This window comes from Oncorhynchus keta, chromosome 19, assembly GCF_023373465.1.
Source record: "Oncorhynchus keta strain PuntledgeMale-10-30-2019 chromosome 19, Oket_V2, whole genome shotgun sequence".
In the NCBI taxonomy this organism is placed as follows: Eukaryota; Metazoa; Chordata; class Actinopteri; order Salmoniformes; family Salmonidae; genus Oncorhynchus; species Oncorhynchus keta.
This window is the reverse complement of record NC_068439.1, coordinates 22609126-22628608: the sequence shown is the minus strand read 5'-3', so window position 1 is coordinate 22628608 and position 19483 is coordinate 22609126. Positions and strand designations below refer to the sequence as shown.

General features: G+C 43.2%; 1 protein-coding gene across 3 annotated transcripts in view; it reads left to right on the top strand.

Moving 5' to 3' along the window:
• LOC118397653 (CUB and sushi domain-containing protein 3-like) overlaps nt 1-11640 on the top strand; it is a 660396-nt gene extending 648756 nt beyond the window's left edge. For all 3 annotated transcript variants that reach the window (XM_052470057.1, XM_052470056.1, XM_052470055.1), the window contains 7 exons: nt 130-309; nt 1386-1451; nt 2692-2850; nt 7695-7807; nt 8125-8212; nt 8378-8513; nt 9234-11640. In XM_052470057.1, the coding sequence (XP_052326017.1) occupies nt 130-309; nt 1386-1451; nt 2692-2850; nt 7695-7807; nt 8125-8212; nt 8378-8513; nt 9234-9393 (902 nt within the window). In that variant the 3' untranslated portion in view covers nt 9394-11640. The remainder of the gene's footprint in view (nt 1-129; nt 310-1385; nt 1452-2691; nt 2851-7694; nt 7808-8124; nt 8213-8377; nt 8514-9233) is intronic.
• Nucleotides 11641-19483: the final 7843 nt, after the last annotated feature.

Here is a 19483-nt window from a genome sequence, read left to right as displayed (position 1 = left end):
TCTCTCTCTCTCTCTCTCTCTCTCTCTCTCTCTCTCTCTCTCTCTCTCTCTTTTCCCACCTTTCCCAATCTCTCTCTTCTCCCCTATTCTCCTTCTCCCTCTCTCCCCCCTGTCTTTCCCCCCTCCCAGCCCACTCGTGTAAGCAGCCAGAGAGCCCGGCCCATGTGGAGGTGATGGGGATGGATCTGCCAGGGTTTGGCTACACCCTCCTCTACTCCTGCCAGACCGGCTTCTTCCTGTCCGGGGGCTCGGAACACCGCATCTGCAAGTCCGACGGTACCTGGACCGGGAAGATGCCCATTTGTCGAGGTACAGGCCGACATGGCCAGTGTGTTTGTTTGTGTGTGTCTGTGTGGCTCCAGGGTGAACTCCAGGGTGAAGTTCCCCCTAACTTTCTCCCAATGCTAACCTTAGCCATTTGTTTGCGTGCTTGTGTGTGTAGCATGGCATATGCTGATATGGGACAGAGGCTCTCTTGTGCCGCAGGTCATGACTGCAGCTGCAATAGTACGGAGCACACTTCACACACGTGCAGACACAGTCCTCGCCACTGCTGCGTTGTGCAGCTGTGCACCTCAGGCCCCAGAGTAATTACAAACACAAACAGATGGGAGAGACATGGAATGCTGTGGGAGAAGTTCCCACTGTGTAAGGCTGTTCTGCTACCACTGCAGCATGCGGCATCTTGTGTTATTCTAGCTTCTATCATGCCACTGAACAAACAGGATCAGGCTTCTGTCTGCGTCTCCAACGGCACCCTAGTCCCTATCTAGCACACTGAATTTGACCAAAAGTAGTGCACTAAATAAGGACTAGGGTACCATTGGAGATGCAGGATCGGTTTCTTGTCCTTGATGGACTGGTCATTTGGCCCTGTGCAGTAGTCCTGTCCCCACCACTGTGACTTACCATCACTGTCAACTGTAGAGGGCGTAACGCATTCTACTGCATTACCACATGCGTGCTTATTTCTGTGTTTCTTACTTCGTACACCTTTCTATACCTTTTATTAGCAATTATCATAAGAGAAGAGCTTGCAAGTAAGCATGTCATTATACTGTGTGCACATCGCTGTATCACATGCATATGACAAATAAACTATGATTTGATTTGATTTACTATAACTAGCAGAAGATTCCATGCTTGACTTTTACATCACAGAACAGGAATATTATCCAGAGCCATACATTTACAAATTCTAAATATATGGCTATGCTATTACCACGCAATAGAATTGAGGATTTTCCATCAATGAGTTAGTTGCATTATGTCTTGATGTGTGGTGCTGAAGCACATTAATTCATGATTCGAAGTCCCACGTGGGGAAGTTGAGGTGAAATATGTAGTAATACTACTAATGCTGTTTTTGTCTCCCATCACCTCAGCTGGGTCCAAACTTTCAGAGAAGCCCATCAAGCCAGTGGCAGGGACACCCAGTCCCAAGCTGAATGGTGAGTGCCTGACTGAAATGCTATCACGACACACACACACGCACATTCATTACAGTAGCCCCCCCCCACCACACACACACACACACACACACACACACACACACACACACACACACACACACACACACACACACACACACACACACACACACACACACACACACACACACACACAGCCCATTACAGTAGCGTCATCAGAGCAGTGTTCTGATTCCATAACAAAAGACAACTCTGACTGTACTTGTCTAAAGTATTACATGTGGCAGTTAGCAGCGGGTCAGATCCGTAATCACAACAGAGTGAATATGAACAACTTCATCTGGCTCGACGGCTTCGCTAATAGCACCTCAGAAGGACTGGTATCCTTAATGCATTCTTGAGTGCCCCTCTTGAGGGATGAGAAGTTAATGAAGAATGGAGAGAGTGAGTTTGACGATAAAATGTCCGGGCAGCACGGCCTGGCAGTCTCTCCCTCTCTGTCTCTCTATGTCTCTCTCTCTCTCTATCTCTCTTCTATGGAGTCATCTGTCGTGATGCCGTGCGATAGCAGCTCAACCATGCCGAAGCTTCCACTGCCTTCATAACAAGTTTAACATTGATAAACTTGGAGAGGGAGTAAGTTTTTGAAAAGCTTGGAGGTCATTTACAAGTTTGATATACTCTGAGGGTGAAAGCTCAGGGGCCCTGCCTGTGTCTGTGAACACTAGTAGTACTCTCGATTTGATCAATCATGAATCAAACAGACTTATAGAAGGTTATACAGAGGATACATGTGTAGCGGTGACTTAACAACCCCTGTGCAAGGACACACACTGTATATCGATCTGTATTAATAAGTGTTGGCCTCAACTTTGCATTAGTTTAGGGGTTTGAGATGTGTGATGCGGCCATTCGGCCAGACACTCAATATCTTGTCAGTATGGATTTAAAGGGATTTTTCACTTATTTTAATTTACCTCCAAAGTGTAGTTTATTTTCTGGTGGAATGTAAAGTCGTAGTATATTTCAAGATATTTTTTTTACTCAACCAAGGTCCTCTTATTCTCTCTTTCCCAAAACTTTTTAAAGTTTTATTGAAACGATGGATACAAATGAACAGTGAGATGGATAAAGGGAAGACAGTGTGAAGACCGTTGCGGCCGGGATTCGATCCCATGTTTGCAGAAGTCAGTGGGTTTAACCGCTCAACCAACCTCAGGCACAACCAAGGTCCTCTAATAATCAATATTTTCTGTTTCAGTTCCTGATGACGTCTTTGCTCCTAACTATATCTGGAAGGGTTCATACAACTACAAGGGAAGAAAACAACCAATGACTCTGAGTATCACGAGCTTTAATTCCACCACGGGAAGGGTTAACGTCACCTTGACCAATAGCAACATGGAACTGCTGCTTTCAGGTACGCCGTCCCCATTTCACTACATATTACACAGAGAGGTTGATGCTAGGGAAGGTGTCTAGCCACTCCTTGAACACACATGCACACACACACAGTTATGTATTACCCCAGCAACATCTAGAGTGTTGTAAAAAATGTCATCATGTACCACTGGAGTAGAATGGAGCTGGCGTTTCAGATGCGGTGTTTCTCTCCCCAAGTATGCATATGACTAGACTTGAGTGTTACTAAACATAGCTGACATCGTTTGAGTGGTAGGGTCTTAATGTCAGATGGTATCCATTTAAGACTGTATCTACTTAGTGGGAAATTCAATTAAGTAGGTTGTATGCCTGTGTGGAGGACATTTGAGAACATTCAAATGGGCATTCATGGTCTGTCTGATCTGAGAAGGTGTTTTGAGGTGATGCGTTTTGAATTAGACATTTGACATTCATTCACATTCGCCAAACATCACATTTTGAAGTGTTACTGTTGCTCCTGCTGCTCTGTATGGTTCAATTTATCCAAATGTCAAATTTAGAAGTTAAGGGTTAAGGTTTTGAATAAGGTTAAAACATGAAGTTTAGGCAGTCATTCCAAATGGTTACGGTAAGGGTTAAGGTTTGGGATAGGGTTAAAACAAAACCAGTCTCCACAACTGGGATCAATCATCCGGGGTCATGGGATTAATTTAATGTATTGTGTACATAATGTTGCTCTTATGACCGAAAATAACTTCTGGACATCAGAACAGCGATTACTCAACACGGACCAGAATAAACTTTTTCCTTTAACGAGTCTGACGAGAAGAATATCCTGCTTTCACTGGTACAGGCCCAGATCCAAGCCTTTTGCGTAAAGAAAAGATGCAGGAAAAGGGGCCGCAGATCGGGCAGCCTTCTGAGAATCCGTAGGCGAGTGAGTAAACTCCCACTGCCTTCCGTTCTTCTTGCTAATGTGCAATCATTGGAAAATAAAATTGATGACCTACGATTAAGATTATCCTACCAACAGGATATCAAAATCTGTTCCATCTTATGGTACCGAGACGTGGCTGAACGACGATACAGACAATATAGAGCTAGCAGGATTTTCCATGCACCGGCAGAACAGAGATGCCACCTCTGGTAAGAAGAGTGGTGAGGGTGTGTGTCTATTTGTCAATAACAGCTGGTGCGCGATGTCTAATATTAAAGAAGTCTCAAGGTATTGCTCACCTGAGGTAGAGTACCTTATGATAAGCTGTAGCCACACTATCTACCAAGAGAGTTCTCATCTATATTATTCGTAGCCGTCAATTTACCACCACAGAACAAAGCTGGCGCTAAGACCGCTATCAGCCAACTCTATAAGGCCATAAGCAAAGAAGAAAATGCTCACCCAGAAGCAGCGCTCCTAGTAGCCGGGGACTTTAATGCAGGCAAACTTAAATCAGTTTTACCAAATTTTACCAACATGTCACATCTGCAACCAGAGATAAAAACATCCTAGGCCACCTTTACTCCACACACAGAGATGCATACAAAGCTCTCCCCCGCCCCCCATTTGGCAAATCTGACCATAATTCTATCCTCCTGATTCCTGCTTCCAAACAAAAACTAAAACAGGAAGTACCAGTGACTCGCTCAATAGGGAGGTGGTCAGATGACGTGGATGCTACACTACAGGACTGTTTTGCTAGCACAGACTGGAATATGTTCCGGGATTCATCCAATGGCATTGAGGACTACACCACCTCAGTCATCGGCTTCATAAATAAGTGCATCGACGACGTTGTCCCCACAGTGACTGTACGTACATATCCCAACCAGAAGCCATGGATTACAGGCAACATCCACATCGAGCTAAAGGCTATAGCTGCCGCTTTAAAGGAGCATGAGACTAATCCGGACACTTAAAAGAAATCCCGCTATGCCCTCAGACGAACAATCAAGCAAAGCGTCAATACAGGATTAAGATTGAATCCAACTACACCGACTCTGACGCTCGTCGGATGTGGCAGGGCTTGATAAACTATTACGGAGTACAAAGTGAAACCCAGACGCGAGCTGCCCAATGACGCGAGCCTACCAGAAGCTAAATGCCTTTTATGCTCACTTCGATGCAAGCAACACTGAGGCATGAAGAGCACCAGCTGTTCTGAATGACTGTGTGATAACGCTCTTGGTAGCCAATGTGAACAAAACCTTGAAACAGGTCAACATTCACAAAGCCGCTGGGCCAGATGGATTAGCAGGACATGTACTCAATGCATGCGTGAACCAACTGTCAAGTGTCTTCACTGACATTTTCAACCTCTCCCTGACCAAGTCCGCAATACCTACATGTTTCAAGCAGACCATCATAGTCCCTGTTCCCAAGGAAGCGAAGGTAACCTGCCTAAATGATTACCGCCCGTGGCACTCACATCGGTAGCCATGAAGTGCTTTGAAAGGCTGGTCATGGCTCACATCAACAGCATCCTCCCAGACACCCTTGACCTACTCCAATTCGCATACCGCCCCAACAGATCCATAGATGACGCGATCGAAATCGCACTCCACACCGCCCTTTCTCACCTGGACAAAAGGAACACCTATGTGAGAATGCTGTTCATTGACTACAGCTCAGCGTTCAACACCATAGTGCCCACGAAGCTCATCACTAAGCTAAGGACTCTGGAACTAAACACCTCCCTCTCCAACTGGATCCTGGACTTCCAGACGGGCCGCACTCAGGTGGTAAGAGTAGACAACAACACATCTGCCACGCTGATCCTTAACACTGGGGCTTAGTCCCCTCCTGTATTCTCTGTTCACCCAAGACTGCATGGCCAAACACGACTCCAACACCATCATTAAGTTTGCTGACGACACAACAGTGGTAGGCCTGATCACCGACAACGATGAGACAGCCTATAGGGAGGACGTCAGCAGTGTGGTGCCAGGACAACAACCTCTCCCTCAATGTGAGCAAGACAAAGGAGCTGATTGAAAAGAAGGGCCAAACAGGCCCCCATTAACATCGACGGGGCTGTAGTGGAGCGGGTCGAGAGTTTCAAGTTCCTTGGCGTCCACTTCACCAACGAACTATCATGGACCAAACATACCAAGACAGTCGGGAAGAGGGCACGACAAAACCTTTTCCCCCTCAGGAGACTGAAAAGATTTGGTCCCCAGATCCTCAAAAGGTTCTACAGCTGCACCATCGAGAGCATCTTGACCAGTTGCATCACCGCCTGGTTTGGCAACTGCTCGGCATCTGACTGTAAGGCGCTACAGAGGGTAGTGTGAACAGCCCAGTACATCACTTCCTGCCAAGCTTCCTGCCATACAGGACCTATATAATAGGCGGTGTCAGAGGAAAGCCCATAAAATTGTCAAAGACTTCAGTAACCCAAGTTATAGACTGTTTTTCTCTGCTACCGCACGATAAGCGGTACCGGAGTGCCAAGTCGAGGACCAAAAGGCTCCTCAACAGCTTCTACCCCCAAGCCATAAGACTGCTGAACAATTAATATAATCGCCACCGGACAATTTACATTGACAACCCTCTCCCTTTTGTACACTGCTGCTACTCACTGTTTATTATCTATGCATGGTCACTTCATCCCCACATACGTGTACAAATTACCTCAACTAACCTGTGCCCCCGCACACTGACTCGGTTCCGGTGCCCCCTGTGTATAGCATCGTTATTCTTATTGTGTTACTTTTTATTATGACTTTTTATTTTAGTCTACTTGATAAATATGTTCATAACTCTTCTTGAACTGCACTGTTGGTTTAGGGCTTGTAATAGCAAAACCCAAGGCTACTTAGTGGTAATAGGGCTCACTGTTACCCCTAGTGGCTGGTTTTGAAGGCATTTCCCGATGTTCTCAGGAAATGGATAGACTTCCAATTCCGATGTCAATCTTGAACAACCTGGCTGATGATCCTGATGACTCATTTATTTTATATATTCGTTTTCACATAGACGTCCCTAAAAATGCAAACGATTCTGTCCCTTAATGTACTTCATTTATTTAGCCTAACAGACGTGTAAAACCTACTCCCCCACCCCTCCCCCATTTCGCTTAAATGAAATTTTAATCAGATCTGACAAATCTTTGACGGATTTACCATAATTATCCGGAGTGTCGAGTCCCCTTTTCCCCTTCCCCCTTGCTCCTTCCCCCTCGCTCTTATCCCCCTCGTTTCTCCACGAATGCCTTTAGCCCCAGCTGACATGTCATTTACATCATCTAATTAATCTTCTCCATTTAAATTGGACTGGGAATTGCCCAGCCGTCGCCAATTATGACTTAGACAGGTGAATGAAGAACTATTCATTCACATAGTCATTGAGAAGAAATGACCGTGTCTGGGAGATATAGGGATCACAATGTAATCACAACACTGAGGCGATGGAGGTAGCCATTTTGTGTTTTTAATAACAGCTTATTTTACATTTAGAGAGGCCAGGAAATGGTTTAGGTGTGTTAATTGAATGTGTCTCATTACTACCACTGTGTACATCAGTCAGTTCAGAGCTGCAGAGGTAGCGAAGGGCCTGGACCTCTGATAGGCCTTAATATGGTGCTCCCTTTCTATGCCTTCAATTGCAGGAGGCAGTTAAAAATAGGAAGTACAGTTGATGAGTGTTCTACTGCTGGAAATTGCTCCATGGTTGAAGAATATTGCTCGATGAGTTTTCATATCACCTGCTTTCATTTTCCAGCCAGACAGACAGATAAACAGACAGTGAGATAAGCGAGAGAGACCATCATCATGGGGTCATTGTCTGTAAGATCGTCTCCCCTGAGTACCACCAGTTATATCAGTGTTGTACCATGGCCTCACATTGAGCCTCTTGTCCCCCTGTGTTCTGTTATGCTGCAGGTGTCTATAAGAGCCAAGAAGCACGGTTGATGCTGCTGATGTACCATGTGAAAACGTCCACTCACACCACGCTGGGCAAGGTCAAGGAGGAGACGTGGTCCATGGACGGTTTTGTAAGTTTACCGTTATTTACTAACACGAAGGATTTGTGGAGTTGAAACATTTACATGTTAATCATTTAGCAGACTTACATATCTTAATAACCATCTGATGTGGTGTAAAAAAAAATGAAATTGACATTTGTTGGACATTTTTACTTCATGTTTATTACAAAATGGCCTCAAATGCTGTCCTGAACATGTAGATTTTTCCTTTAAAACGTAACCCCATAGTGAAAGTGCCATTCAAAGAAATAAGTGACTCACTGACTGCCCGACACACTCACTGACTGAATGACTAACTTACTGACTGACCATATCTGTCTCCCTAGGTTTCTGCAGAACCTGACGGTGCCACCTACGTCTTTCAAGGCTTCATACAGGGTAGAGACTACGGCCAGTTTGGACTTCAGAGGCTAGGTAAACATTATCACATTGTTTTTTTATATCAGCTTTCTCAATGTCAACAATATTGTGGCATTTCAGTATATAGAAATAAACATGTTTGTAATGGATATTTGATTTAGGCCAAAAGGTGAGTATGAGAATATTAATGTTGTTCCTTATGTCTCCTCTCCCACACAGGTTTGAACATGTCAGAGAGTAATAACTCATCCAACCCACCTCATGGTACAAACAGTAGCTCTGTGGCCATAGCAATCCTTGTGCCTTTTTTCGCCCTGATATTTGCAGGCTTCGGGTTTTATCTTTACAAACAGAGGTAAGTGTAGCTACCCACCACCAGCTATTTTTATACTGTGGGCTAAATTCACAGTAAAGGCCACATACAGATGTAGGGTCTTAAGTTGATGACCCTGTTGCAGTATAACTTTCCTGCAATGCAGGACATTTTAAACTTGTAGTGTATTTGAGGTTTAAAAAGGCTTCTGAAGATTTTAATTTCCACTTGACTTGATTTTTCTTTACGAAAAATGTCTCAACCCCTACAAAAATGTCCATGAATTATAATCCACAAAATAATTTCTTGTTGCCGCAGGATTACCTTCCTACTGTAATAAACTGGCTCAAACGAAGATCCTCAATCTATACTGAGCTACTGTGTCAGGATCTATAGCAGAGGTGTCAAACTCCATGGAGGACCTAGTGTTTGCGAGTTTTAGTTTTTTCCTTTCAATTAAGACCTAGACAACCAGGTGAGGAGAGTTCCACACTAATTAGTGACCTTAATTCATGAATCAAGTACAAGGGTGGAGCAAAGACCCGCAGACACTCAGCCCTCCGTGGAATGAGTTTGACACGTGATCCATAGAATTTGTTTGACATACGGGTTGCTGTTATTCACATATCAAACCATAAACCATTGCTGTGTTCCTCCACAGGACTTCTCTTAAAACCCAGTACATATTAGATAGGCTACATGTTGAATTATACTGACTCTTGTTCTACATTGAGTCTGAACCATGTATTTGTCCTTCTCTAGGACTACTCCTAAAACCCAGTACACAGGCTGCTCCGTCCACGAGAACAACAACGGCCAGGCGGCCTTCGAGAACCCCATGTACAACACCAGCGCCAAGTCGGTGGAAGGCAAAGCTGTCCGGTTTGACCCCAACCTGAACACAGTCTGCACAATGGTATAATGAAGTCCGCTTGACGACCGCTACCGCAAAAACTGCATCATGTTTTTCTTATTTTATATCAAGGTTAAAAAAAAGAACAAGAAAAATGCTTTTGCGAAACAAGCTGATTTTGTTTAGATCGAGACTGGAGATAGCGATGGAGACACTCCAATAGAGGCGTGTCAGACATTTTTGGGGAGACGAACAGAGGAACAAGGAACCGTTCCTCTGGTACATAAAGCACACTCTTCAGGAACCTTGACTGGGTCATGTGTGTCGAGAAGGACACTCACTGGGAGACCAGACCAACATCACGTTTTAGAAGACTGAACTGAGAACTGAGAAACATGAAAACTCAAATATTCACGGTGGTCGGCGAGTTGCCTGGAGAGTTCTTACGCTACCTTATTATATTGCACTCTGCGAGTGCTTCTTCACAGTCGATTGGGTCTTTTATATAAAGTGAAAAGGATCTGTAAATCTTCTTCTTGCATATATAGGAGGAGCATTCACCACCTATATTTTTGTATTATATATTACCACGTGGGAGGGGCCAAAGGGAGAGATATTATATGAAGAGTTTATAGAAAAGAGAAGAAAAAAAGATATTTCAGAATATGCTGTTCACATCGTCAAACACACAAAGGTATTTTTTGGTTAATTTTTGAAATGTTAAACCGTTTTTTACAACAACGGTTTTGACCGTGACTCCCTCTCCTTCAGCTTCAGTCCCATATTCTGTGTTGTTTTCCACTGTGGCAATCAGAAGTGTTTGAAGTATTGATGTTAACTGTGTGATGTGAATAGAAAGGTTTTCTGGAATATTTAACTCTTATTTGCCATTTTGGATCATACTTTGGTAATGTTATTAGCCTTTACAGTCATCTTCATTCTGACTTAAATGAGGAATGTCAGTATTGATCTTAAAGTCTGCAAATTAAAACTTATTTTAAATGAGTCCCATTTAATTTGTACTAAATGTGGAATTGTTACACTTTATCTGAAGACAATATCGGTACTGCTTGCGGCCATTTGAAAGTTCTGGGGGACAACATCATGGAACAAAATCCATCCAACATCGACAGAAGAGCAGAGCAGAATCAAACATCATCCCAGTAGGTTTAACGATCGTATTTCATACTGTATTCATCCCTTCATCTGTCTGTAGCAACAGAGCGATAGAACTTTGTTGAAATAATGTGCAATGGACCCATCTTTATTTGTATTTTGTTTCTGATCACAAATGTCTGATGTAATTTGCAGAACAGATGCATTTTTCAACACTAGATGAGATGAATTGCCTCCTGTGTCGTATCAATGCCCAATGCCACCCATTGGACCTGAGTCAGTCCTAATTGGTGTCCGTGACTGCAGTCCCCCAGGTCTCCAAGCTGTGATTCATTACAGTGCCTTTATGATAAAGCAGTACCACGACCTCATCACACATTAATACGGAAAGGGATCAATGGGCTCCACCAGTGACACCTCCGGCATCATTCTCACCTATGACAGACCAGATCAGTCTATCTGACTTGATGATACTCCATACTGACAGTGACATCAATCGCCATGCCAACCGCAAACCAATGAGATCGATCTTTCCAGAATTTGTGTTTCTTTCGATATTATTTGGCATTTTTACTCGTCCGCACAACATTTTCATTGTGACTTTTCATTATATTGCACTTTTTTGTCACGGTTTTGTTTTGAATTGTTGTTGTTATTGTATTACTCTATGTATCCTAGTGGGTGGTTTTTACAGTGCCTACCAAAAACCATGTGAACCAGGTCTGCTGCTCCTTCCTCCTCATCCCCCTGTTCCTGTCTTTCTCATTATAATCTCATGGTCTCATTCCCCTTCTCCTTCACCTCACAGGACTTCATGTGTTTCTGAACAAACACTAAACTCTGACACAGTCTTGTGACACAGCGCAGCTCCTTTCCACTCATCAGGTGACATGTTTTTTTTAACCTTTCAATCTATTTTGAAATTTAGCTTTTCCTATAAAAATGACTGCAATAAAGAACCCATACAATTCTAGGAAGCCGAAATATGATTTGCAGTACAGTACAGTTGGGTACTCCTATGTTAAATGCATTGAAAATATATTTAAAAAAAAGAGAAAAAAAAGAAAAAATGTGATTTAAAAAAACGTTTTTTTTTAAAGAAATATATTTTTATGAACAAATTATTTGTAACATGTATGAATCTATTATGTACATTTCCAATGCAATGTAAGATTAAAAAAGGCTAATTGCTTTTGTAAAGTGTCGCCCTTTTCTTCATTCCATATTCAGATGTGTTAGATGTATATGATATGCTCTACTGTATACGCTTGTACACACTATCTAGCATTTCCCTCTGGTTACAGTAGTGTTTGCATGGATTGGCTCCCATGACGAATACAGCCCGATCCATACAATGAATCATATAAGCCCTCAACACAGACTGAGACCCAGAAATAGCCTTAAACCACTGAACAGATATCACAACTGTTGCACTAATTCCCTTTCCAATGGAGTCATTATGACCTCGTTTGAGTGACAGCCCTGTCATAGTTTGATTCATAGGAGGCTGAATGAAAAGCCCCAGGAATCCCTGCTGGGTTGCATCGTTTTACCATCAGTAATATAGTGTAGCAGTGGGCTCTGCCCATGACAACTGGAGTTGATCTATCATTCATTTGACAAAGTTTCTCTATCACCTTTGTCTCTGTCTCTCGCTCACTCTCATTCTTATTAGTGAGCCAACACTCGACAGCTGGGCGGGTTGATGGTCTGTATACAGACAGGGTGAATTGGCATGTCGAACCCAATGACAGTGGAATGAAGGGCTTGTATCTATCCGTGTAAACTGTTCTAGTGTTACTGTGGCTGTGTACATTAAGTCAATCAGGTGTGGAGAAGCTAGTCAATAGATCGATACACTCCTTATTGACTTCATCTATTTACTCTCAAGACTTTTCAAGTGGATATTTCTTTCAGTTAATCATGTCATTATTATGGTTTACTATGGCAATTCCATGTCAAGATACTGAACCTTGAATTTTATTTAGCTATTCTCTGATCCTATATAGAGAAATAGGAGAGTTAAGGTGGGATAACTTGGTGGGATATGTCATGATGTTTAACCCCAAAAATAACACTAAAATATACAGTGTTTCTGTCAAGCAGCAAAGCAAGCATATAATATCCGGCTGAAAGCAGCATGATACATAGAACTGGAACATAGAACTTCAAGAATACATTTGACGCTAAAGAAGTTGTGGAAATATCAACTCTCCATCACGGCTTGGGCAGAGAGATGAAAGGAGAGGGGGAGAGAAGATGAAACTGACCACAAAGTGCTCTGCGAGTGTTGAGAGGTTGAGAACAAACATCAGACTGTATTGCTGAGACAAAATAAACCACGGTTTTGGGGAACAAGAGAGGAGGTGGATGAGTGTTGGAGAGAAAGGGGGGCGAGAGAGCGAGATGGAGAGAAGGGGGGAAGACAGCCCTCTGGTGGGTTCTGAGGACAGGAAGTGACACACCAGCAGAATGGAGTGATCATAAACACACACATATAGACAGTTTGAGGAAGAGGAGAGGGGAGCTAGGTGGTTGTCAGTCAGCTTGAGAACTGAGAAAGAGAAGAGGGGAGCTAGGTGGCTGTCAGACAGCTTGAGAACTGAGGAAATGTATGACCAAGTAACAGTCGTATTGATGTGGTCGGTTTACACGGTCGGAAACACACAAATCAACACACCGACAGGCAAATAAAAGTAAAACAATGAAAGGAGTCACATCCTGATCTGTGTTGGCAACCTTGATCTGTCTAAATAGCACCTGTTACTGCAAGCTGAACATGAATGATCATCATGCAGGCAGTGTTGTAGTTAAGGGCAGTGTTTCCCAAATCCGGTCCTCCAGCACCTCCAATGGTACATATTTTTGTTGTGACCGCGGACGAGCACACCTGATTTTATTTGTCAACTAATCATCAAGCCCTTGACAAGTTGAATCAGGTGTTTTTGTCCAGAGCTAGAGGTTCGAGCACCGGAGATGGGAAACACTGGCTTAGGCTATGGCATGACTACAGTGCTTTGAGTCATACAGCAGTAGATCACCTCTGAGATGTTCAATGAACTATTCTCATTTAGAGACAACACTTGGGATACATTAGAGATTTGTTTTGCCTAATTAGTATGTCATTTTACTCCAGTAGAAAGCACAGTGATCACGATTAGTACACTCTTTGTACTGATGCTTCTTCCGCAGAACAGGAGCATTATAGTGGACGGTATGCTGATCACGTAAGCAACCTTTTCAACAGCACTACACTCAGAACGGAGGTATAGCTTTCAAGTCTGTTCACTCCCTGGTGAAGTACTGCTTCAGGTAGAGTCTCAAATTGCACCCTATTCCCTATGTTAGTGCAAAAGCAGTGCACTATGTAGGGAATAAAGTGCAAATTGGGATGCAGACTTTGAGTCATAAGCCCAATGTCTGTGTTCAAAAGGAAGCAGTCATGTTAAAACAATGGTTGAATGTTGGATCAATCAATGGGCTAGATTGGAAATGTTGAAGTACCAATCTAGTTGCAGGCATTCCTATTGCCGAGTTCGAGGAGTAAGGGATCTCATGCACAGGCATTTCCCAGAGGTCTTAGTGTGAGATGAGTTCCTTTCATCTCCATGATAGCATGCCTTAGCGCTGGACAGCTCCGAGCTTTTCGCTTTTAGACACATAGCGATTTCTCTCTGTTTGGACACCCTTCCATGCAGACTCCAAAGATCAAACACAGAGGTAATCGTCTTGTTTTGCCACCATGCACTTCAAGCTGACACCCAAAGACTTTGTAGTAGTGCCTGGTTAGAAGATGAAATCAAATGCTGTCTATGAAGGCATGGCCATTGGAGAGAAGGAAGGAGAGAGAGAGAGAGAGAGAGAGAGAGAGTCGAAGTAGTGACCAAACGGAAATAGAGCGAAAGGGAGAGAGGGAGAGAGAGAGAGTGAAGGAGAGAGAGAAACCATTCATCTTCACACAGTCTGGGTTATGTTGCAGTGTAATGTAATGGCCGCCGTGGATGGTTGCTGTCCAGTCTGATGTATTGGAACCAGGCATGGATAATCAACTGACCATCCATGTGCACAATCCCCATCACTATCCACAGCTCTCAAACCACCAGGAAAATCAAGTAGGTAGACATCCTGTTGTTGTTAGACACATTCAAATGACAAGACAATAAACAGGAGTTACTGCATGTAGGGTTGATATTCCATCCTATCATCATTAGAGATCTCATTTGTCTTGAACAACCGAGATTGTGTTTTCTCCCTTGTTTTCACAACTCCGTCCTTCTTTTCCTCAAGCAAGACAGTTTCACTTCCAAACCAGACAACAGTTTTCACAGTACGTATGTACAGCCTCCCATACTGTTGTGTTAATTGTCCCCTTGCTGAAAATACAGATTGCAAATCCACTCATGGCTACACAAGAGAAGCAGCTGCAGATGTCTCCATTGTTTCTCTCCGCTTCGGCATCTGCCCGGTGCACTCGCCTTGATGAGATTCTCACCAGCCGGATCGAGACACTGTCTCGTTTGAACTTCAGCCGTGACGACGGCTAGATTTGAAAGAGGAGAGAGAGAGAGAGAGGCAGACTTGGCGGAAGTAAGAGCACACTTTGGCTGATATGGGGGGGCAGCTGTAAAGTCAGAGGGCAATCTAAACAACAGTGCTTTCGAGGGAAGAGCGAGATCAACAGAGAGGAAAAAACGAGAAGAAGAGTAGTCTGGTTCTTTGATGTTTCCCCTCCATTGTTCCTCCTCAGTCAAGGTCACTTTCCTTTCAGCATTGTGGAACCCAAGTGTCTCCTGTCTCGGGAATTTGATATATGTCTCATTCTGGTCAGACATTGTGGCCGCCATATGAGAATGAATGCTTGCCAGCAATGTTCCCTCTAATTGTTTTCGGCACTGAGCAAATTTCAGTTACTGGGTTGATGGTGCCATGCATCTGATGGTGAGTCTCAGCGGAGGGAGAGAGCAGCAGACTGATGGTCCGCCTCTCAACATCCCTCCGCTCTCCCTTTCCTCCACTGACACTGACCAAAAAGGGACTCCGTCTTACAGCTGATGGTGAAACTCGAGTCGCACTGCATTATTTCTGCCTCATGTACAAATTCATGTTGTTATTCCTATGAACAGAGAAAGTGAAAAATGATTTTATATTAAAATAAAAGAGTGGAAATAGGAAGAACGGGCATTTTGTTGCATATGAAAATGCTGAATACAATGTGTTGACAGGTGAGTAAGAACTTAAACATGAACTCACTCATACAAACACCAGCTCTTTGCTTTGTTTGTTGACAGTCTCTCTAGTCATGGTTTTAAATGTTTTGAAATCTCACAGTATCAACTTTGCTGTAGCTTTATTTTATGCCTGCTACATTACTGCAGTCACCGTTCATCTGAGCCATCCGATTGGCCAGCGATAGGCTATAGTGTACTTGATTTGCTCTCTGAGTGTCACTTGTGTGCTCCCTCTCTGGCCTCTAGGTCACCAGGCTGCTAGTTATGACGTACCCCTGTCACCATCGTTACGCGCACCTGCACGTCATCAGACTCACCTGGACTCCATAACTTCTCTGATTACCTTCCCTATATATGTCCCTCCCTTTAGTTCCTTCCCCAGGTGTTATTGTTTCTGTTTCATGTCTATGTGCTGGTGTCAGTATGTCTTGTTTTGTATTATGTTCTGTCTATTTCATTAAAACACTCACTCCCTGAACTTGCTTCCGACTCTCAGCGCACATTGTTACACTGGGCCCACCGGGAAGGCAGAATGAAATGGTTCAAAATGGCAACAGTTCACCTATGTGCAGGGCAGCTGAATCAGATGCACCTACCACCAACAGCCAAAGACAAAAAAAGGGTTTTACATAAATGTTTGGCGAACGACTAGGAATAACTTGGCGATTGACAGGTTGGTGACCACTGCTCTAGAAAGTTGAGTGAAGTTCAATCTTGTGACTCTCTCTGTGGCTGATATTTCTGCTTGGCTGCCCCTGCGGGGCAGTTTTCTTCCAGGACAACCTTGTACGTGGCCTGATTCATGCGTCCTTCACAAAGACAAATCTGCCCGATTCCAGCCTTGCTGAAGCACGCCCAGATCATCACCGACAGTGCGTGACATTGTGGCTTGTAGGCCTCTCCAGGTCTCGCACCCACTGTGAAATTTGGTGGAGAATCGTTGATGATCTGCGGTTGCTTCAGCAATAATATTCTCCAACTCTGAGGATTGGTTTTTCCAGCAGGACAATGCTCAATGCCATACAGCCAACTCAATCAATGTGTGGATGGAGGACCACCAGATCAAGACCCTGGCATGGCCAGCCCAATCTCCAGACCTGAACCCCAATTGAAATCCTCTGGAATGTGATCAAGAGGAAGATGGATGGTCACAAGCCATCCAACAAAGCCGAGCTGCTTGAATTCTTGCGCCAGAATTGGCATAAAGTCACCCAACATCAACGTGAAAGACTGGTGGAGAGCAGGACAAGACACATGAAAGCTGTGAAAATCAGGATTATTCCACCAAATATTGATTTCTGAACTCTTCCTAAGTTAAAATATTAGTATTGTGTTTAAAAATAAATATGAGCTTATTTTCTTTGCATTATTTGAGGTCTGACAACACTGCATCTTTTTTGATTTTCACCAGTTGTCATTTTCTGCAAATAAATGCTCTAAATGACTCTTTTTATTTGGAATTTTGGAGAAATGTCAGTAGTTTATAGACTAAAACAAAATGTTAATTTTACCCAAACACATACAGTTGAAGTCAGAAGTTTACATACACTTAGGTTGGAGTCATTAAAACTTGTTTTTCAACCACTCCACAAATTTCTTGAGGTTAACAAACTATAGTTTTGGCAAGTCGGTTAGGACATCTACTTTGTGCATGACACAAGTAATTTTTCCAACAATTGTTTACAGATTATTTCACTTATAATTCACTGTATCACAATTCCAGTGGGTCAGAAGTTTACATACACTAAGTTGACTGTGCCTTTAAACAGCTTGGAAAATTCCGGAAAATTATGTCATGGCTTTAGAAGCTTCTGATAGGCTAATTGACATAATTTGAGTCAATTGGAGGTATACCTGTGGATGGATTTCAAGGCCTACCTTCAAACTCAGTGCCTCTTTGCTTGACATCATGGGAAAATCTAAAGAAATCAGCTAATTGTAGACCTCCACAAGTCTGGTTCATCCTTGGGAGCAATTTCCAAATGCCTGAAGGTACCACGTTCATCTGTACAAACAATGGCACGCAAGAACGAACACCATGGGACCACGCAACGGTCATACCGCTCAGGAAGGAGACGCGTCTCCTAGAGATGAATGTACTTTGGTGCGAAAAGTGCAAATCAATCCCAGAACAACAGCAAAGGACCTTGTGAAGATGCTGGAGGAAACGGGAACAAAAGTATCTATATCCACAGTAAAACAAGTCCTATATCGACATAACCTGAAATGCCGCTCAGCAAGGAAGAAGCCACTGCTCCAAAAACTCCATAAAAAAGACTATGGTTTGCAACTGCACATGGAGACAAAGATCGTACTTTTTGGAAAAAGGTCCTCTTGTCTGATAAAACAAAAATAGGACTGTTTGGCCATAATGACCATCGTTATGTTTGGAGGAAAAAGGGGGAGGCTTGCAAGCAGAAGAACACCATCCCAACCGCAAAGCACGGGGGTGGCAGCATCATGTTGTGGGGGTGCTTTGCTGCAGGAGGGTCTGGTGCACTTCACAAAATAGATGGCATCATGAGGGAGGGGAATTACATAGATATATTGAAGCAACATCTCAAGACATCAGTCAGGAAGTTAAAGCGTGGTCACAAATGGGTTTTCCAAATGGACAATGACCCCAAGCATACTTCCAAAGTTGTGGCAAAATGGCTTAAGGACAACAAAGTAAACGTATTGGAGTGGCCATCACAAAGCCCTGACCTCAATCCTATAGAACATTTGTGGGCAGAACTGAAAAAGCATGTGCGAGCAAGGAGGCCTACAATCCTGACTCAGTTACACCAGCTCTGTCAGTAGGAATGGGCCAAAATTCACCCATCTTATTGTGTGAAGCTTGTGAAACGCTACCCGAAACGTTTGACCCAAGTTAAACAATTTAAAGGCAATGCCACCAAATACTAATTGAGTGTATGTAAACTTCTGACCCACTAGGAATGTGATGAAATAAATAAAAGCTGAAATAAATCATTCTCTCTGCTATTATTCTGACATTTCACATTCTTAAAATAGTGGTGATTCTAACTGACCTAAGACAGGGAATTTGTACTAGGATTAAATGTCAGGAATTGTGAAAAACTAAGTTTAAATGTATTTGACTAAGGTGTATGTAAACTTCCGACTTCAACTGTACCTATAAATAGTAAAACCAGAAAAACTGATACTTTTTCAGTGGTCTCTTAATTTTTTCCAGAGCTGTATTTGCAGTAAATAACATGCAATTACGTACGCATGACGCACCAATATGTATTTCCTGAGTGCTATAAAAATGTAATGTACTTAATGTAGAGGTGTCACTGAAGTAGTTCCAACCCTGACAATGAATGTCTGAATCCAACCTTTCATCCATATATGTAGTCCTACTGTCAGCTCAAAGGTAATAATTAGTTGACAGGTAAACACTGAATAATGCAAAAGGACAGACAGATCTCTCATAGGAGCAGCTTCTGGCAAATAAAGATGGTATGTAATTTGCCTGCTACTTGCCTGCTTTACTCCACCTTGTTAAAGTTTTCCTTTCAGGGCGAACGGCTTTAAGAAGGCAGTACATTCACTACCGAGATGTGTTCGTTCATTGAGGAAAGAATTCTCCCTCTTCCGCTGTTGGCCTCCAAATTAGTGTTTTTAAGCAGAAAATCTATAAAGCGAGTACAAGGTAGTCTTAATTCCCTCCCTGCTATTCTTTTCCTGTCCTCACTCATCTGTTACAACTCTCTATTTTCTCCTCCTCCATCTTTTCACTGTGCCCATTTCACTCCGGAACTGCTCTGCTGCTTGCACACCAACAAGCAAAAACATACATTTAGGGGGCA